Source organism: Seriola dumerili, unplaced genomic scaffold, assembly GCF_002260705.1.
Source record: "Seriola dumerili isolate Sdu_G_001 unplaced genomic scaffold, Sdu_1.0 BDQW01000468.1, whole genome shotgun sequence".
NCBI classification, from domain to species: domain Eukaryota; kingdom Metazoa; phylum Chordata; class Actinopteri; order Carangiformes; family Carangidae; genus Seriola; species Seriola dumerili.
This window is the reverse complement of record NW_019174723.1, coordinates 2,875,798-2,897,775: the sequence shown is the minus strand read 5'-3', so window position 1 is coordinate 2,897,775 and position 21,978 is coordinate 2,875,798. Positions and strand designations below refer to the sequence as shown.

Here is a 21,978-nt window from a genome sequence, read left to right as displayed (position 1 = left end):
CACAGCTTTTCTGAACGAGTCTAGCTTGTAGAGAGACGTTTCCTCCGACCAATCAGAGCAAAGCAGGGGGGTGGGCACTTCTGAGCCATGGCCAATAGCTTTTTTCCCACCTCACAGCCAGAGAGCCTGCATGCTGAGCTGTGTGACACAAATGAAGATCAGCTCTGTTTTGAATGGTTTCAAAGGGTTTCTTAGGCATCAAAATGCCACTGTATATATTTTTTTATTATTTCATATTAATGACTTAAAACACATTTCTCCCAATTTTCCTTTTAGAGAGGTTTATGGGCACCAGTGAAAAAATGAATTATAAAGCCCTATTAAACTAAACTATTAGGCCTAGAAGCTTTGCAGCTTCACAGAGCAGTTTTTGACAAGATGTAGAAGTACTATGGATCTTTTCATTGTTCTTGTATAAAGTGTATCTTATTGACAGTTATGAAAAATTGCTTTTACAGGGGAACACTGAAAAATACAAAAAATATCATGTATGAGATGATGAAGTTTAGGTTGGGTTGTAGTCACACTGTCCATAGCTCTTTTGAATAGTCCCACCAAGCTAACTAGACTAGCTAGCAGAGGAGCACCACCAACTGCCATGTTAGCCTCTGACTCTAGTGGAGTAAATATCATTTGATGTGGTCAATCTACCTTTAAAACATGCATTTAAATAGCGAAGTGGCCTACAAACCCTTTTTTCTCAAATTCACCAATCCACTGGTTTTTACGTGCAATTTGAATTTACAGATTAAAAAAGTGGAAATGGTGAAATGTATGTATCGCATAAAAAAAACTTAGCTGAGGAGGAAAAGTAGGTGTATAAAAGCTAAATGCAAATGCAAAGTGCTTTGGAAATAGACTTGGTGAATAAATCATGGCACATGATGTTACTTAAACTGAAGCTTCTGCTCCAGTGGAGAGATGAGATGAGAAGCTGCAGCTAAATTTGGATGGAAACATGACTACTGTTTGAGCTGTTTTCTGTCTAAGGCAGTATCTTACAAAGTCTTTCTAATATGCTCAAGCAAATGATTTAAAGGGTGAAACAGCAGCAGGGCTAAAGGGATAATGACCCCACTTTCTAACAAGAGCCTTTACAAAGGCTTTATACGCTATAATAAACTACATAGACTTAAGCTTATGTAGGCTAAAATGCACTGATAAATGTCTGTGGGTCCTCATGCCCCTTATTCTCTCGGGGTACATCACTATTAGCAAGCCTTTAATGAAAATATTGATTATAGCCAGTTCAAAGAGCTGGCAAAAAGGACAACAAACTTGTTCTCATTAATGGCTTATATTAAGGCCATTAATTAGCACTTACAAACCCTTTGTAAAAGGTGCCTTATTAAAAATTGGTACCAGGATGAGTGATACCCATGATATTAATGTGAAAACCAGCAGGTAATGAGTTCCACTGCACTGACTTTATCTTTCATCTGCTTCTCAGAGGACAGACGGGACGGGGACGGTATCACGGCAACAGGTTTGTTTAGGGCAGCCTCTGTATCAGCGGGACTTGGACGGCTTGGCTCTGTTTGGAGTAACTTAGGCTGCTGTGAAAAAATCCAAGGCATGCTAAAAACATAATATACAGGAGCCTGGCATCTCTAAGAGAGAGTCTCACTGTCTGTTCCTCTCTGCAGGTAGCCATGTTTGGAAGTGCTGACAAACAGAGAAGAAAGATAGAATGCATGGGGTCCCAGCCGGTGGCTGGCTCCTCGCCAAAATGTCCCGTCCTCTTCATATTTGGGCTCCAACTATGGTCACCTTTCATAACCATGCTTGATTGCATATATTTGGAGGGAACTTGACAACTTTAACAACTGCTTTGGATTGATTTCCCTGCTTTGCATGGATTTTGCAAAGCATTAAGTATGAAAAAATGTGTGGTGTTGCAGATATATGGACACATTCTGTTTCTTTCTCTCTTTGTTTTAAGGATGTCTGTGCAAAGCGGGATTTGCTTAAAGCCATCACCCAATGAGTCAGTCACTAAGGTAGAGGAATCTCATAATTAAGGCCTCATTAAAGCTACACAGCACAACTATGTTGGTTTACAGGCAGACAGAAACCTCACAGATTCACAATGGGGCCATTCATAATACCTCACGTCTCTGTAGGAAAAGAGAAAAAGCAGTTGCTCTTAGCATTTGGGCAGATGTAATTGCAATCACTCAGCTTGTCTGATGCTGATAATGGGGTGATGGGAAATTCCTGTCAGAGTCGTGGCGCAGGGTGGTTTCACAACCACTTTGGCAGGCTCCGTGTTCCACTGCAGGGCAGCGAATGCGTTACGGCATGCTCACATAGCTGTCATTAAACACATTTTGAAAAAAAGAAAAAAAACACATAAGACAATCAAAACTCACAAGTGTGTGCCACTCTCTTGCTTCTTGAGCAATGAAAAGGCAAACATTATGTGAAACGTGTCGTCTTTCATCCCTGCACAGTTAAACATGTTGAAAGACTCCAGCTTATGAAAGAAAAAAAAGGAAAGTGAATATGCTTTAGCAATCCCAGTCATCTAATGTACACTATAAATCCTGGCTGGGCTATTTTCAACATCTTTATTTTCATTTGTCATTTTCAAAACATGGCTCTTGACTGGTGGTTTATGTAAAAATTAAGATGTGGGGGGAATAACAGATATTAACTTGTACCTAAAAATGTTGGGCAATTCATTTAAAAATAAAAATGTAATGTTTGTTTTCCAAATTTTGGGAGTGCTTTTCAGCAAGCAGCCCACTCCTGTCTGAGATGTGTGCTACAGTAGGTGGCTGAAATAGCATGTGGGTGCAACGTTCTTGTGGTTGGTCCTTGGGTACAGTATGTGACACTTGGCATCTCAGCAATGCTTCCATGAGAAGCCTCTATTATAAGGCATTCATGCAATGACGCTAACAAGCTCATTTCACTGACTGGACAAGCATTCATGCCAAAAAGTCTAAGACCTTCTTATTAGAGCTTTGTGAGACCACCCAGGAAACAATATACTAATATTAAAGAGGAGCAATAAAGTCCTGATTTACCTGGAGAGGGTGGACTCCTACAAGTCAAATCAATAAAAAAAACTCCTTGTCAGGAAGCAACAGATCAAGGCATTCCTGAGATATCGCTTTCACCAGGCCAAAAATGCGTTTTTTGTGAGATCACAGTGACCTTGAACTTTGATCCTTGGCGACCAAATTGTAAACAGTTCATCCTGGAGTCAAAGTGCATGTTTGTATCAGATGTGATGTTATTCCGACGGGGCATTCCTGATACACCACATTCACAAGAACATGAGGTCACCGCAGCCTTGACCTTTGACAACCAAAATTTGAAGATATATTCATGAGAATGTGACGGATGGACCCGAAAACATAATTCCTCCAGCCATGCCTGTCACCAGCGTGGAGGCATAAAAACACATAATAGCCATTAGATTTAGTTCCCCAAACACATAATCCTGAATGACATGCAGACTGTCTAATTACAAAGACCAAGATGTTTTAGTAATATTTTACAGGTAACTGCAGTCATGAATTTATTCAGCAGTTGGCAATGTTTGCAAAGGTATTTGAGGTATTTTGGGTATTTTACAATTCAAATCATGCCACAGAGGAATGTAAATTGTTGTTGCACTGCAGAGGATGGTTTCATAAATAAAGATGAAAAAAAAAAAAAAGAAATTCCAATCATTGAATTTAAATAGAGACCTGAACTTGTTATTATAATGTGTTTTTGTGAATAAGCATCACTATAATGTGCAGAGACAAAGTGACAATGTTTTTAAAGAGTTTAATTTCAAATTACAGAATATTATGGGTAATAAAAAAATAGTAAAAAGATATAATTTTATTCTTGCAATAATCTGTGGTTACAACAGTCCACATGAGTGTAAATCAACACACGATTGATACATTTTCTCAAACATAAATATCAAATTTCAATGCTTTCCAATGTTACTGGTGTATCAGTTATGATAAATTACAAACATCTAAATGTCAGGAAAATAATAAAATACAGTAAAAATGAACAGATAATAAATTGGAAACACAAAAAGGACTGTAAAAATAATCTACCCAAAAAATCGTTCCATTACAGCTCTCTTACAGTCAAAAGGCGTGTGTGTAGATTTGTCTAACACATTTAAACAAGACTAAAGGCTTATTCACTTTATCGCAGAAAAACAGCTTCTGCACAAATGTCCATGGTGTGCTCAGCGGAGAGTGGGTGTGCCAGGAGTTCAAATTTGTTGAACTTAAACATGAGCAGCACTGATATTTGCAGCCAATTTTCTGTTGAACTTAAAAGATGGACGGACATTTAATTACTTGTGTTTCTGAATTTCCAGAAGTGTATAGCAAAGAACTGACCTCATATCAAGCACAGACAAAAAGATACCTGGCAGGTGCAGCTGCAGCTTTAGTACAGCATTCGCTAACACACAGGCACAACGCATAGCGCAAGACCCCTGTTTTTCCACTGTAATGAATATATCATATGAGTCCACAGCTCGGCTAGCAGCTCTACAAGGCTGTACTTAGGCACAATAGTCCTTTGAGCTAAATGCTAACGTCGGCTGCATGTTCAAATGACAATGATAACATGCTGATGTTTATATGTTCTTCTTCTATATGTTTATACCATCTTAATTTAGCTTGTTAGCATGTCAACATTGGTTACAATTAAGGGAAACATGAAGTGTGTAGAAAATTTCATGGCAATCCATCCAATGGTTGTTGAGATACTTCAATCAAAACCACAAATATCATGGTGTAATGGCTAAATGAAAAGTCAGAGCATCACCAAAGTCAGTAGGATACATCCTCTAGAAACCATGAATATCTGTACAAAATGTGACTGCAATCCATATAATAGTTGTTGAGCTATTTTGGTCTGACTGAAGTCATATAGAGCCACGCTGCTAACATTGCTAGCTATGTTACAAATTATGTAATTACCCATGTGAGCCATCAGTTTTTCTAAGACCATATTCTGTTGATTGGGCATATTTCCATTGTCCAGTGTACTCACAGAGTCTATGTACCATATAACTTAAGTGTAAGATTTAACCCATGATAAAACTATAGTTCATGAGTGTGTAGATCATGTAGACAAAAAACATCAACATGTCAGTATACATAAAAACACAAATGCACTTTTTCATGTTCCCCTGCTCTTCTGATATCTATCCAGAGACCATAAAAAATCATTTATATTTGGCTTACCACAAAAGCGTTCGACAACCAAGAAAAATATACTGTAAGAGACTTATTCACTGCTGTACATACAGGTTATTTTACTGGTGAAGCAACAGGCAACCAAGTTCCTCTGGGAAGTCGCAGTGCACGGTGAAAAACAAACTCAGTCCTTGAGTTCTTCACATTGTCCTTTCACCATCTGACAAGCAGTCAAGTCAATGTCAGCCTTACATCCTTCCTTCAAACCTCCCCTGTCGTTTGGTACTGTGTGATGGTCCTCATAAGCAGTCCATTGAATAAAAAAAAAAAAAAAAAAAAAAATGGCAGCAGTGGATGGCTTGAACGATGCCCTGTTCGTATGTGAGGCTATACACCAAGCAGCATGCCCATGAAATCTGAACCATTCTGTATTGTAATGGAAGCACCGGCTGCATTATCCACAAATATGGAGGTGTACTGCCCGGCCTGCGGAGGAAAATATACACCATTGGAGCATAAAGATTGCATAAATCCAGTTATTTTTGCTTGTGTTTTTCTTGCGTGTTGCTCACCTGTAGCTCCAGCAGCCCCTGCACGCTGACGGTGAATATCTTGCTGTTACTCTCTAACCCAACAATCATCTCCAGTGAGCTGCAGTAATATTAAAAATAAAATTTCTCGATAAATATTGTTTTCAACAATGTCATGTCATGTATTTTCATTTGACTGTAATTATCAATCAAATTTCATTGTTTTCAGATGTGCTCTATGAAAACAATGACTTGACTTCTTTTGTTTAGATAAGGACCTTAGTTTTTTGAAAAACAATCTCGTATCATTGTTTATGTAATATTGATCTTTCATAGCGGCCTTTCATGAATGCCATTTCCCACAAGCCCTAGACATTCACAGGCTGAACGTCACAGCTCGACAGAAGAGTCGAGTCCAATTCACTGGAGCTGTAGTTTTTTCTGTGTTCACAAAGAAATTTTTTTTGTAAATTTTAGTAGTAATAAAAGTAAAATTTTGTTGAAACAATAGAGGTTCTAACAGCGAGTGCTGTAGTGGATGCCGATTGGAGTTTGCTTTGAGTTAGCTGTGTGAGAAGCTAGCTGAACAGAGGCCTCTTCGGCTATATAACGTACTTAATAAGTGTTAATTAGCTAGTGGATTTGTTATCTTTGGACATAGCCATACTAGCTAGTTTTCTCCTGTTTCCAGTCTTTGAGCTATGCTAAGTTAGCAGCAGCTTCATACATAGCATACAGTCATGCGAGGGGTATCGAGCTTCGTATCTAAGCAAGAAAGCGGATAAGTGTGTTTTCCAAATGTAAAACTTTTCCTTTATAACAACTCAGTGCCCTCAGAGTCTGTATAAATGGCTGTAACATCGCTGCAGGCTTTAACCACACTGGCTCCTGTTAAGTGGAAAATGCTACATTTTTATGGCAAATCAATCATGTTTGTCTTCACTCCAACTGCCATCACAATGAGCCTCATTTCACATTCTCTGCATTTTCATGTGTGGGAGAGCGAGACCAGCCGGGGCTTTGGCTCAAAAAAATAAAAAAAAGTCAAGAGCTTTTGGGTTAGGTAACCCATCATAATAATATTATTTATATGCTCCCCTCATTGTACCACACTAGAAGGGAGGCTGTGGAGTTCTGTATAGTCTGGGGGAGACTTTAGGGAGCAATTCATTTCAGCAATTTTCACTGACTTTATGTAAATAGAAATTTTGAAATATTGAGAAGAACTCAGAACCGTTCCCAACTGGATTTGTAAGTTTTCGCTGGTGTATCAGATACTTCATTATCTGCCTCCCACATCCCAAATAAAGGCATTTCACTTATGTGCTGCTGAATATTACAGGCTGCCTGAAGTGTCAAAGGTGAGTCTATAAAGATTAGTTAGGCGACAGGGATGAGGGCTCTAAGTGAGAGGACATTTCCTTTAAAGACCTGCTCTGCTTTTATACAGGAAATGCCAAACTGGTTCCACACAAACTGTAACAGACAACACCTTTAACAGCTCATAAATTCTGGTGAAAGTGAAGGCAGCATTAAACACCAATAAAATATCACTGTTTTATGTCAAAAGTAAACAACTGTCAAAACAAGAATGTCAAGAATGCAAAGTGTGGTAGTTGTAGTCAGATTAATTACTTCCCCACGATACATTTCATTAACTTCTATATTGGTGTTAGGTGGGGTATTACTGACCAACATGTGTTATAGCCATAACAAATGAAAAGCACATGGTTACAAAGGTGCTAGGTAGGGCATATTTGATTTAGATTTAGGGGGAGTTCTCCAGCACGCTTAACAATAATACTGAATACCTACGTGTATCGGTGGCAGAGTGATTCGATACAGATCAGCACCCGAACATTGTCCCTGGCCTTGAGCTGACTCTTGCTCCTCTTCACCTCATTGTGGTCTGTAAGGAAGTAAAATGCTCACAATCACATAAAAATACTGGCTTACCCGTAGCTCGCGAAAACTTATATTCCCCTTAAATTAAAACAGTCTTAATATTTTCATGTAATCAGATTCAGTTTTTTTTTAATACTTTTTATGATTCTTTGGAGTCTTTCGGCAAGTGCCATTCATTGTACGTACATTCTGTAATTGCCTTCACACAAGAGAGATTTGCAGGAACGATACAGCATATACTGTTTGTAATTCATTTTTATCTCATTGGTATCAACCTCAAAGTTTGCAGTTCTCTCTCTCCTACGTCTCCCAATGTAAACAGAATGTTTTCCACTGCTCCAGGTTCACATAAAAAACACTCAGCTGATGAAACATGGAGTGGCTTTTATTGTGAAGCCCAGTCACAGTGAATACAATGTATTTATGACGAATGTTAGAGCTGAAAGTCAATGTTCTGTAGATTGTTGCGTTGAAAAAAAATTCAGCTTTTATTGATAGTGAGTCAGTTTTAAATACTGCTGCCAGTAATGGAACAAGAAGAACTGTAAGCTCCACCTCAAAGTCCTCAGCAAGGTAACCAACTCCTTTTGCCAGCACCTTGCTCAGCATGAAATCAGATGGCAGTTGCTCACTGCTTGATAGAAGGAGGCTGACTACAGACTGACTTCTGTATTAAAATAATGTGAGTTTGCTTGGCTGCGCTGTAAACGGATACACCAGTTGCTCTTGTGTTATATTTTTGACAAAGTCACTGCTCAAGGAGTGTTTGCTGCCTGTAGAATTCTGGGATCTGTAGTATTAAACCAAACTTGCTGTTCCGACCAGTAACCACAGAGGCCGCTACATCAACCAGGTGTGAAATGTTAAAGATTATAACTTGACATGTTTAGTCAATAATGCACATAATTTGGCCGACTCAGGTCTATTCATTTACTGGTTTTAATTCTCAAGTGCTCTGCACACCCACACAGGTGTTTTTAATCACTCTGGCTAATTACAAAGCTAGCCAGGTGCAAGCTGGGTGGAGCTAGGCTGGGAATTAAATGTTGTCACCAAACTCTATGTACTAATAAGAATGACAACACAGAAAGTTGTCCCGCAGTTAAGTTCCTGTAGACTACAAGTGTTTAGCAGCTTTAAGGCCTCGGTATATGTAATATGCCGCATATAGGAAAGTTATTGTGATTTACCAATGTGGACGTTAGCAGAGAACTGGTAGATCCCTGTGATGGGAGCTGTGAATCTCCCAGTAGATTGGTCCATTCCCGACCCTCTGAGAAAGGCTCCTTTAGCAGGTGGCTGAAAGCACAGAAAATCTGCATTAATGTTTACATTTTAGAGCAATAATCCATTGATCCCTCCTTACACACCTCCTCCTGGATCTCAAACCAAAGGCTCTGCCACAGAACACAGTATTCAGCGCCTGGCTCAAGGGCATTTCAGCAGAGCTAATCCCAAAGGCCTGGTCACACCTGCATTTAAACCAGCAACATTTTACAAGAATTCAAGAAATCAGTTAGTTTCAATTGGATCATTGCCATCAGTGGATTCACTCATGTGGGTGAAGTAAATCTGCACAAATGTTTCATATCAAGTTCAGTTTTGGTGAACCTTGACCCTCAAATTTGAAATGAATCCCTAAAATTAATTTTTCTAGGGTGAGATGTTTATAATCCTGTTTACCAACTAGCTTATCAGACCATATATTTTGTTAAGATGTGCAGATGAAACTTTGCTGTCCCATTTTCTGGTGTGACCAGGCTTTAAGGCCCCTCCTCTTCCTCCTCTTTACTCCTGACTCTGCTTAAACATTAAAATATAACTTTCCAAATCTGTAGTAACACGTCTTCGCAAACATAGTGCTTTGTTAGCATGTTAAATAGTTCAGCAAAGCTTGTCAGCCCATCCCAACACAGCATAGTTCTTCCACTACAGCATGCTGTTTCAAACAGTGTCTATTTCTGTCCTCTCCACACTTTATTCCAAGTCAGAGACAGAGTGCCTTTTGTATGCCGCCCAGAGAGTGATGTGTAGAATTGAAAAAGTAGATATTTTTGACCAAAGAGCCAGTCTGAGTCTCGGAGTGGCACTGCATGCTTTGCCAGTGCCAGTTACCAGTGAGGGGATGATCCGCTCATAATTCCCCCACATGCAAAATAAGCGATGATTACCGAACACTCACCCATTCACATACAGTTAAGACAGAGAAGCAAAATGGGTCAGAAACAAACCATGTAACCATGCAGAGGGCCAAAACTTTACTTTTTCAGGCACAGGCAGGGAGCAAAGCAGAACCAGTTCATAAACATTTACTTGGTTTCAAACAAACATACTGTCTGAAAGTTCTGGAGCTCCACCAGAGTCTTCTTATCCACCACCACAGGGCCCTTGAGCTTGCAGTGGAAAGCCTCCTCTATTCGCCGGTACGAGGTCATCCCCTCCAGGGTGAGCAGAGCTGTAGGTAGCTGGCTGGGGCTGATTTGTCTGTCAAGTGCTGCTGCTCTCCTCTCTGTAGCCTCTGACAGAAACAAATCCAGGTCATTACAGTGCAGAGTGAGTTAACACTGTTCCCTCATGATAATGTGGTGAGATACCAAATATGGACATTATATTGTGGAAGTAAAGTTGTGTATAGCCAGATGTGTAACGGTTAAGGTTATCTCATCTCTAATCTTATCTCTAAATTGAATGAAAGAACAACCTTCTAGCCTAAAGATGAGCGGAAATGTGTTGGAAATGGGCTGGAAAAACAATATGTTTCTACCTTTGATCATCTCTTTGAACTCCTGGAGTAGAACTTCCTGGGTCACTTCGGCGCCAGGAGAACCAGGAGGTCCCTGTGGGCCAGGAGGACCTGGAGGACCAGGTGGGCCCGGCTGGTGGAGTGCAGACGTACAGAACATTTGTCATACATCAGTCTTGATTTGTAAATCATTAGTTTGTCTTATTTATCAATTATTATTTCACAGTATATATACTGAGTTTACCAGGGGACGTTTGCGTTTGCGACACTTTCCAGGGAAGTTGCCAACGGGTCTTTTGACAAAGTCCATCCATGATCCCAGTGGGTCGACTCTCTGGTGGTCAGAAATCTACACCACAAAAATAAAGACACAAAAAAGAAAATTTTCCCCCATTAATTACTAGGCCAACATCAATACCAACTACTTATGAAATAGAGCATATCAAGGAAAAACACAGCATAATCAATACTGATGTGAACTGATGACAAATCAGGCAGAATTAAAAAACATGTCCTGCCAGAGAGAAGCAAGGTTCTATAACAAGGAACGTTTTTCAACTCAAACTTTTCTCTTAAGTCTCCACACTGTATTCTCAATCAGTAATTACAACAAGCCTATAAAAAGCTGCTATTTCCAAGTTTAATCATATATTTTATTTTGAAATTTTGTTGCCTAATACACCACAATGCAAAGGACTGTACCTATGAAGTAAAATCCAATGTGTCCTTAACATCCTTTAATTGAATACTGGAAAATCTTGCCGTAAGATACAATTAAATGGGTGCCAGACACCAAGGAAGGTCAAACAGGGAAACCTCTTTTTCTTTCAGTCGGTTTTTCTGCTATTCCTTCGAAGAGTAGTGCGTCTTTTCAATTTGCCATCTAAGTTTAGTCGCCATTCTTCTCTGAAAGGTTCGCTTGACGCTTATTTTTTCATTCCCGATAATCCACTCAGGTGCCACGTCAGTTCTTATTTGCCCAATATGCTCAGATGAATGTAAACAAACCTTGTCAAGTGATTTTTTTTTTTTTCAGCACATGAAAATTTCCATGAGCGCTCCAGTGAAAAATGAGTCTGCTTGTGTGATGTAGATTCTGTGGATTGCAGACCTCAGTTACTGTAGTTTGTAACAACATGTCAAAATGGCCAACACTTTCTACTCCACCCAAAGACACACTAGTATTTTCTTTTATTAATACGACTTGTCTGAGTAATGTTATGATGGAAAATGTAATAAACAAGATAACAAAAGTATACACAGTATGTATACCAGGGCGAGTTATGATTTAGGATTGTTTGTCTATTTCCTAACCGTAGGTATGCTCAATCTCCTTATCTGAAATAACTCATTTATGATAAATTACTGTATAAGAGACTGGGATCTGTTAGGGAGATAAACTCCAAGAAGACCTCTGGAAGTAACGCTTTTATGCATAGTACTACAACTGGCATGTTTTTCATTTTGGTCAAAGGTGAGGCTGAATGAATTCCAATTACAGCAAGCTCGAATTTTACCCTAACCCTTCCCCAAATGTCAAGTGCCTTCAGTTGAGATAGAAGAGGAGATAAAGACAAGCCATGGAGGTGAGCTGTCTGAAATGGAATTTGTTTAGGTTTGGCAGTGGGACACGGATCACTTATCTGCAAAACCAACATGCCCCTTTCTTCACTGTTGAAGACTTGCCTCTTGTTCCACCGCAACAAAGTAACTCCTTGTTTGTCTTTTCGATATGCTGGAATAAAAAACAGTTTTTTTTTCTTTACAGTATATATTTGCAGCAGTCTCTTTCTCCCTGTGACTTTCTCTTCTCTCTGACAGCAGAAAAAATAAACAACGTAACAGGCGCTGCGCCGGCTGCATGTTGGATCGTCGTCTGTTTTTGTTGTGATTTTGAGGCTTGGAAACAGATAAAAGCAAAACTGATTTGGTCAAGAGAAGAATGCTTGTATGCTACTCAGTGCAGTTTCCACAAGGCTGGGAACCTGATGGATAAACTGCTTTTTCCATTGCTGTGTAAATTTTTCATATTCTTTAGCATACTATAGTTCAACATTTTGGGAAGTACTTAAACCCACAATAGATTATTTTTTTGGCAACTTGGGGGCAGTGAAGACAAGCTGTTCACACAACATCGACATATCATCACCTTTTAAAGTGATAGAGAACTTGTTAGTGAACAGTTGCTTATTTACACATTCAGCAGTTATGGAGCAACATCATCATTCATTTGGAGTCATGGTTGCGCCCACCTGGCAAATGTAAGTCCAATATCCACTCTCTTTTAACTTTGTTTTAGTCTCCACCAGCTCCTGGTGGAAATGTTTTGTTCTTTGTCTTGTTTCTTTCTAAAAAGCTGTGTTAAAGCTTAGTCCATTTCTTGCTGAGCGCTAGATGAGAACACCAATACCACTCTCAATATGAATCTACGGCTAGCAGCCTGCTACATTAGCTTAGCACGAGGACTGGAAATAAGGGGAAACATGTAGACTGTTTGCAGGTAACAAAATCTGCCTACCAGCATCTCTAATGATCACTGATTATGAGGTCATACAAAAAATATATAACATATTATATATATGTATATTATAATATATATATATATATAGTTTTATGGGGGCTTCATGTCATATCAAAGTTATTAGAATTACGAGGGTCTGATTTGTAAACATCGTGAAATATCCAAGTCATAATTACAAACAAGAAACTCTGATTTTTCTGAAAGCTCTAATATATCGACTTGAAGCTTAATAGCATGGGAGTACAGCTTCATTTAGCCAAAGTTCATTGGTCAATGCAATTAAAACCCAAGTTTGATCTATACAGTGTTACACTGCATTGTTAATGCACTGCATTTCAAACTCTCACACGACCTGCTCTGAATTCATACAACTGTCCTGAGTTGTCGAATAGTGTGGACGCTCGGAAAAATGGGAATCTCTCCAAACTCTACGATCCTATATGACGGAAAGGAAACTATAACCACAAAGTGTAGTTTTTTTTACACGTCAGTTTTTGTATGGATTAAACAAACGAGATACGACGTGTTAATTGCTGAGTTTTTCAGGTGCGGTCTGGCAGATTTTTTCATTTGTTTCCCCCTGATTCTACTTGATTTTCCTGCAGACATGATAGTGGTATCAATCATCTCAACTAACTCTCGAGAAGAAAGTGAAAAAGCATAATATCCAAAATGTCTCGTTATTCCTTTAACATACAAGCTCGGTAAGCTTGAGCAAATACTATCATGTAGATGAAAGGGGTTTGTGTTGTTCTACTAGTATTCCACGCCTGTGGCAGTTTGAGTATATTTCCACTGGGAATAATAGTAAAACTGTGAATCATCACCTCAGACAGCTCTGTGTGATTTAAAAGACACCCACGCGATCTTGACAGCCAGCGGACACCATTCCAAAAAAAGTAAAAGCCTAACATTTGTTCTTGTGTTTATGTCAAAGATCGTCTTAATGTTCCAAAGATATGAAACTGAGCAAGTTGGCCCACACATGTGGCATATAATTACATATCTTAGCACTGCATAATAATAAAAGAAAAAAAGACAGAATATCATTGCCAGGAAATCAGCCATACTGTGAGCTTGTTATCCTCTTTAACACACAGCATTGTAATTAAACCATTAAAACCTTGCCCTCAAGGATTTTCTGTGCTCAAGGAAGAAAGGCTATGACCAAGGTAATTATTACCTTCATTTCTGAGCTAAAAAATAACAGCAAATCACTGTATAAATAATTTAATCATCAGCTTAAGAAATAACTCAAGTCTTTCCATTAAACAGACTGTGTTCTCTGCATTGCATTTGTCTCCAATGTCAGAGCATAACTGACTGTACATATAGTGACAGCTGGGATGCCTCACACAACTTGCCAAAAAAAAGAAATTGTGATTCATTGTATGCAGGTGAGTCTCTGTCTCGACTGAGAACTTCAAAGACTCCACACATGCAGACATGAAAACCATATTGCTTGATGACACAGAAAAATCTGTCAGAAGCGTTCAATCTCTCACTCACTGCTATTGACTGTGGCGTAAAGTAAACTATGGATCCCCTCACATAGCTCTGTATCAGCATGTACAAATCGTGAACAAAGTGGGGAGGGAGCGGATCCAGGTATCAGTCTAGAGAGTTGATGAAGAACACTGGGGCTCTGGCTTTGATCAGCGCTGATGTGCGGAGTGCCTCAAAGTGGCCTCGTCTGTCAGCAGGTGTGAGCGCACGCTGTTCCAGCACAGACCGAGAGAATGTGTCAGGTATTCTGTGGAAAGGTGAGAAACTTTAAATCTTCAAGCCAGTGTTTATCCTCACTGACTCTAAATCATGACACGTTACTGAAGCTCAGGGCTCAAGAATGTGATGCATTGTGTCCACCGGTGGAAGAAGTATTCAGATCCTTCCCTTCCGTAAAAGTACCAATACGACAATGTTGAAATTAGTGAATACGCCTACTTGGTTTCTTGCAGAGAAAAGATTGATACGATGTTATATCATTTGTTAGCCTGTACAAAAGCTACCACACTTATATTCAGGTGCCTGAAACAGTAACTTCCTGAAGTCTTTGTTCAGATTAAACAAACGAGTCACCTTTGAACAGAATCAAGCTAGCTGTTTCACCCCGTTTCTAGTCTTTATGCTAAGCTAAGATAACCAGTTGTGACTTATATTCAATGTACAGACATGTGAGGGGTTATCAGTCTTCTCATCTGACTCAGAAAGAAGGCGAATAAGAGTATGTGATGCATCAATGCTTAAGTAGAATAAAAAGTTCTGCAACACAAAACTGTATTCATTTTTTTGACTTTTCTTTAAACTTTGTTTAACTGCCTCAAGCAGTTATTTATGATGAATGAAACCATCAGAGTGGTTTAGAGGTGGAAATGTGTCAAGGGGCCCCAAGCAGACATTGTTTTTTGCCACAAAGGTTGGGAACCATTGGTTTAACCTTTAACCATGCATTGTATTTTTACAAGTTTATCTATTAAGTATGCCTTTTTTGGAAAATCTTAACTTAAAAAGTAATTGACAAATACAAACAAGAGAGTAAACTGTATTAAAGTAGAAGTATAAAGTAACATAATACGGAAATACAAAAGCAGAAGTACCTGAAAATTGCATTAAGTACTGTATTTGAGTAAATATACTTTTTCTACCTCTGACTGGTTCTTGTACCCAGTGCAGAGAGTGAAAAGAGAATGTTTTATTAACCCACAGCTGGGGGGTGTGTTCTGAGTGTTTGGATCAATCATGGTTGATCATTCCCAGGAGCATATGAGATTTTATTACCATGAAAAAGAATGACTTGGGTCTGCATGAATAATTCTTTTACGTGCACTGCTTTAAGTGTGTTTGTCATGTAGTTTGGGGAAAATTAGGTTGAATTTATTTGAAGCAATAAAATGGGAAAATATTTCCCTGGGGCGGCGTGCCACCAAAAACACAAACACAACTGTTAAAACATGTCTCTGGGGCTGCAACCAGACACTGAAACTCTACCCGACTGCAGCCAGCTCCTGAATTCTTCCATGTGTACAGTTGAACTTATCTTATTTTCTTTTACGTGTTATCTGTTTTTCTACCTGTTCGTACACACTAGATGACATGAAACGTTTTGCTGCTGATAAAAATGTTGCACAGGCAGGTTTAAGGTTGGACAGGATGATGGAGAGAACTTCTATAATCCCTTGTTTTTATATCCCTGTACTGCTCCCTGTGCAGTCATCCATGCATGGGTGGACGGGCCCAACGCTGAGCCCATCCCACCCCGGGAGGCAGGGATCCCCAGGCTCTGCGGGACAGGGGGATCCTAGTAACCTGCGTGCATCCCAGTCATCATGCGTCCACCCCCGTGTTCCCCACCGCTGCACTTCACAGACACAGGCCTGCCTTGAGGATTTATCACCGAAGAGCTAAATACAGTTAGGCATGCAATGTTGACTCTGTTCTCTTCTTACTGTGTTATTACTCAATTGCCAAGCACCATGTGCAAAACATAATTACTCTATCACACTATGAGGATGCTGCTATTAGTTGTTATTGTAGCAGGAACACCATTTGGAAGTGTAATTAATTATAGTTATTATATAATAAGGTTGAGCATGCTTCTTAAAATACGGCCTGATTTATAAGTTGCAGCTTCACTGTTGCTTCAACAAAGGTGTGTATATGCTTTTATCATGTGTGAGAGAAAGTGAATAAATTTGTGTTTATGCTAAAGAAATCACCAGACTGAATCTTGGCTCTCTCTCTTGATATAAAAAAGGTGATATAAGCTGATTGCTTTGATCGCTCTGTCACATCTGTTTTGTGTACAAATTATAGCTTTGAAATTGGAGCGAGTGCTCATTTTCCCTGTGGTAGGTAAAATGAGGTGTTGAAAAGTACCAGTGATCCAGTTCCATCTCGGGTACAGGTTTGTCACACGGTCCGAGTTTGGGCACAAAATTTCAGGTAGGAAGTCATTAGATCCTCCTTCTTATATGATTAATTTGTGGTTCTGCATTATGTTACATAAGTACATTATGTAATTGATTAAATTTTTTTGGCTCATTTTTATTATGCAACAAATTTTCCCTTGTCGTGTTGGGTTATGAGTGGAAACATTTGATGGTGGTGACACAAACAGGGGTATTAACTGTACATTAAAATACAATTGTTTTTTATTTGCATATAATAGATGCAAAAAACAATATAAAAGTAGCAGTAAATATGAAGATGTTTAGCTTAGCTTAGCATTAAGACTGGAAACCAACAAGTCCTCCAACCTGAACAGCCTCTGACACAACACATAGAAGTGTCTCCTGAAATAGCGCCCTTACTGCCGCAGGTATACCAGACATTGGTTGTCATGGTTACAATAATAAACACGTGTACTGCACCGAGAGCAGCGTACCTTCCTTTGTCACCATGGTTACTATTATAACAGTCATGGCTTGGTTAGGTTAAGGAAAAGATTGTGATTTGGGTTCAAATAAGTACTACCTACACATTAGATGATATTTGTTGTCATGGTTACAATAATAACAACGTGGTTAACTTTGTTGAATGGTCATGGATAATAGAAACAACATAAACTGCTACTTTCACATGGGTATCGAACACTCCTCCCCTGTGTCATATTACTGATCCTACGTCACTACAGCCGCTAGATGTCGCCTAACGGTAAAACGTAACTAGAGGTCATAATAACCTGCTGCACAAACAACCTATGGACTCATTTTTTATAGGAAGACAGTCTCCTGGAGACAGAGGGAACTACTAGCCTGGCTCTATTGAAAAATAAAAGTTTAGTGAGTTTTATAGGTGCTGGTAGGCAGATAATGTTAGCCAGGCTTTATGCTAAGCTAAGCTAACCAGCTGCTGGCTGTATCTTTATACTTACTGGACAGATATGAGACTGGTATATATTTTGCTATTCCCAGCATGTCAAACTATTGCTTTAATCTGACAATTTCAACACTCACAGATGTATTATTATTATTGTGATTGTTTTTAATACAACTACACGCCGCAATGCCCGTCATGTGCATTAGCGGAATAAATCTGAAAAACCATCCTTCAGCATCAATACCAAAATGAAGTGGTCATCTTACGTTGACTAATCAGCTCTATAGTTGTTTTTACTTAAAGCCTCAGTTTACTGTAAAATGTAGCAATAATTCTGAAATTCTGAAATTGTGGTTTCAGGAACATGACCAGCACATGATAAGAATCAGGCAAGATTATTAAGGGATTTCTATAAATCTGGCACCAATCTGAGGTTATTATAAATGAAACAAAAATCCAAATAAAACAGTCCCTCTATGTCTGTGGGGTGAAGCACACATAACTGTGCAGTTTATTTTACTTGCATATTTCAGATGTAATGACAAAAGACTGTTTATTTTTCTTTCAGATGACTTCATTAGGTAATTTTACAATGTTAAACAAGCGTAACCTTTACAGGGGTCTGACGTGTTGAAAGTAGAGTTCATTATCATGAAACACAAACTGAAGGTAGTTCACACCGTCAGTAGTGCATGAGAGGTGTGTGCTCTCACAGTGGCCCTGTTTCCTATGGGACTTGCTCTTCTCTCTTATGTGTAGGTTGATCCAAAAGGTCCCACACACTGCTGCATTAATCATCACTGAGGATGAGAGAGAGGAAACAAAAACCCTTGCCTCGGGCTAAACCCAGCCATTACTCAACACGCCAGGCGTGATGTTTGACTTGACTCCCTCAATTACAGCCATCACAGATCCCGCACTGCTCTCAACAATGACAGATTCCTCTCATCTTTAGAGTGGAGAGCAATAAGGCTTACAAATGTGTACCTTTGACATATTGCTCTGAAATTGTACGACGTGACGGTTCAGAGAGATCACAGTTGTTTGAAATGTACTTCAGTTATCGTCTCATTAAAAAAATTCCACTCGCAGCACAACTCCACACCTCACTATTGTGATCACTTTCAAATGGAAAATCTCCCGAGGAATGCAGTGTGCGACTGCATGCTGCCAACACAGCCCACACACGGGATTGGTCAGATAGAAAGCAAATGCCATCATAAGAACTGTTTCAACTGTTTCCACTGGGCACAAGGGAAAAAAATGTAAATGTGGAGTGTAAATGTTTGGCTTGTTTGAGAACACAAATTTCTTGCCAAGACAGCTCCAATGGACGTGTTGTTTTCTCTGGGGCCTAACAGATGTGTAATAGGATAAACTTACAAACTACCCAAGAAAATCAAGTTTACAACTTCTCACAGTGTGTGGTACACTTTCTTTTTCTGCTTCAACAGAAATCCGGGTAGAGTGGCACCAACAAATGCGACCTTGAATACAGCCACTTCCACAGATGTCAAGCTTAAAGCTCAGGTTCTCGTCAGAGGTGACAATGTTTGGCAAAGACACTATCTGGCATAACACTGCGTCTTAAGAGTGATTATGTCATTACCCTCTGATTGTGGGAGATGAGATGAAAAGAATGTCAGAGAGAGAGGCACTGGGGGCTAATCCTCACCGAGGTGTTCTCTTTCAGGACCCTTTCTATGGGGCTTTGTGAGGGGCTTACACGGCATGCTGCCCCAGTTCTCGGGGCCGCACCGCCCCTATCGGATGTCCCAGACACAGCGGAGTCAGACTAGTCCTGTGAATGACAGAATCAATGGGCTGGGAACAACATCGCCATAGGTCTTTAAATATCTGCCCACCTAACTTTCCCAGGAGTTACATCATGGCAGTGGGCCTATAAGGGACCTCAGGAGGAGGGGTGGGGGGTGGGCAGTGTTTGTGAAGGCACCATGCTCCCTATGGGATGAGACAGAGGAGTGAAATCCCAATGGGGTGCAATCCTCAGCAGGCTTGAGGGTTGACACAAGGTCATCCTTCATAGCTTGTGCTTTTACAGCGCAAACCAAGTCAAATAAACACCACCAGGCCACAACCACCTACAATGTGTTCTTAAAGATACAAAGGAGACCTCACTGCTTGGTTTTCAAGGAGGGGGGGGGTGGAGGTTACCGTTAGGAATCCAGAGACTGGCTGCTGCTGGTAGAAGCTGAAGCGAAGGCTGGTATATAGGGCAGTGAGAGTTATATGAGAATGCCAACATAATGGGTGGGCTGAAAGCAAAACAAATAGCCTGTTGGAAACCCTCGCAAATATGCAACACCCGCAATAAACCAATAAATAACAAGAGTCAAGGGCCAACTGTTGCTCCTGAAAATGGAATTGTACCATAGTAACACTGGCCTACAGTTACAGATGACTGTTTTTGCACTTAATAATAGTAACAATTCCCTCTAGATAATACATATAATTTCAGTTAGTCTGTGTTTAACTTAATTTCCTGCTGCAGTGATGAGGCATCAATAAATATCCTTCCTTATCTTATCTCTCCGTCTGATGCATTAAACTTACCGCATTCCTGATTTTTTGTTCTCATAGGCTGGAAAATTGGTGGCCGACAACCCGCAGTGCGCACTAATTGATGCATTGATCAGCCTTTAGATGTCCACATTCCTGGCATACCTCCGGAAGTCATCCATTTAGTGTTTCACACATTTTGGTCCGTCTCACTGTCTGAGGCTTGACCTGGGAGGGCACACCTGTCCCATCCTGGCTTTTTACCTTTTCCACACTTTATTTGCCCTGCATGTTGCCTGTGCTGACAGGAACATCTCTCACATATCTGAAGGTTGACTTCAAACTTTAATCTGTACTATTGTTTTTCTGTGTGCGCTGTCGCCATATGGAGGCAGCAAAACAAATATTGAACAAGTTTAAAATATCAAAGACGCTACTTTAACATAGAATTTTGACATTAAGAGTGTTTCAGTCTCTACCTTGATGCTTCCATCGACCTCTTCACTGTTGGAGAGAGTTGCATTGTACGTCTCTGTGTGTTGTGGGGTGGCCTCCTTTGGCTTCTTTCTCTCCTTCTTGGCATCCACCCCATCCAGTAGGACACACTGAGTCCAAAACACTGCAGCCACCACAGCCAGAGGCCCAGCCCCACACCACATCTTCACACTCCTTTGATCAGCACCAGAATGCCTGAAGAAACAACACTGAATCTTCTGTGATGGACCGGTCGTGCGATTGGACGGGAGCTGAGGATGCCCACAAGGCTCACACAAAACACCAAGTCCCAACGGGGAGAAGGAGACCAGAGGAATGCAGCTTCAGGGACTCCCCGTCCAAGAGACTGTCAGACTGACTGCTGCCGCCGTTGCTCCCCTTTTGATGAGCTCTCAGCCAGCACAACGTTGCAGGGGCACTGTTAACTCTAGACAGAAAGCCAGGAGGCTTACTCAACTATGAAATGTGTCAAGCAGAATGGTCCAAGGGAATGACAGATCGGCGCAGATCTGACAGCAAATAAACCCATTAGTGAGATTTTTCACGCTTTCTGCTCTGTTGGGGGGTGAGGTGTAGTGGAGAGAGTGGGGTGGGGGTGGGGGGGCACAGGGGGCAAAAGAAGAGACAGAGAGGAGGGGCGTCCAAAGCTGAGGGTGGGCTGCGGGGGTGAGAGATGGATGGCAATATTCTCTTTTCCCCCCCCTTGCTTTCTCCCGCTGTTTCTCACACTGAGCACTGGATCCAGACTCCAGCACAGTGGTGTGGTAGCTGGAAAAGCTGCAAGATCCACAAAAGTTGGGCTTTCATCAAAAGATGCAGTTTAGAAAATCAGTCTGTCAATCCGCACACCATACCCCCACAGGGATGCAGAGTGAGCCCAGCCAAAGAGGAGATGGATGAGGTCCAGTTTCTGATCTTCGCCCAGCCTTCTTCTCTCCTCCTTGAAGTATAAACTGGTTTCACACAAAACAACAAAACTTTGCAGGTAGCAGTGCGCTCTCCTGCTTCTGGCTGACACAAGTCAAGTGCTGCCTACTGATTGTCCCAACAAGTCATCAAGTCCAAGGCAGTGTGTGCAGAGATTTGCTGTGTGGCAGGTCTCTTTTTTTTTTTTTTTGCCTGCTCCGTTGCACTCGTCTCAGTTGCTCCTTTGCTCTCTGACTGAGCTTGCAGGAGGGCTCACAGTGGAGTTTTATCATCACCCTTTCTCCCTCCCGCTACTCTTTCTCCCCCTCTCCCACTCCCTCTCTCTCTTTCCCTGCCTTCCCTCTCTCTGTT

The 21,978-nt window shown here is 40.5% G+C and overlaps 1 protein-coding gene across 1 annotated transcript; it reads right to left on the bottom strand.

The window, feature by feature from the left end:
• Positions 1 to 4,782: 4,782 nt before the first annotated feature.
• On the bottom strand, positions 4,783 to 21,198 carry c1qtnf12 (C1q and TNF related 12). The gene is made up of 8 exons (XM_022763359.1): positions 20,685 to 21,198; positions 10,591 to 10,695; positions 10,368 to 10,479; positions 9,937 to 10,121; positions 8,794 to 8,902; positions 7,514 to 7,607; positions 5,741 to 5,819; positions 4,783 to 5,654 (listed from the first exon to the last, which is right to left on the bottom strand). The coding sequence occupies exons 1-8, from the start codon at positions 20,862 to 20,864 to the stop codon at positions 5,556 to 5,558; spliced, it is 963 nt and encodes a 320-aa protein (XP_022619080.1). The 5' UTR covers positions 20,865 to 21,198; the 3' UTR covers positions 4,783 to 5,555.
• Positions 21,199 to 21,978: the final 780 nt, after the last annotated feature.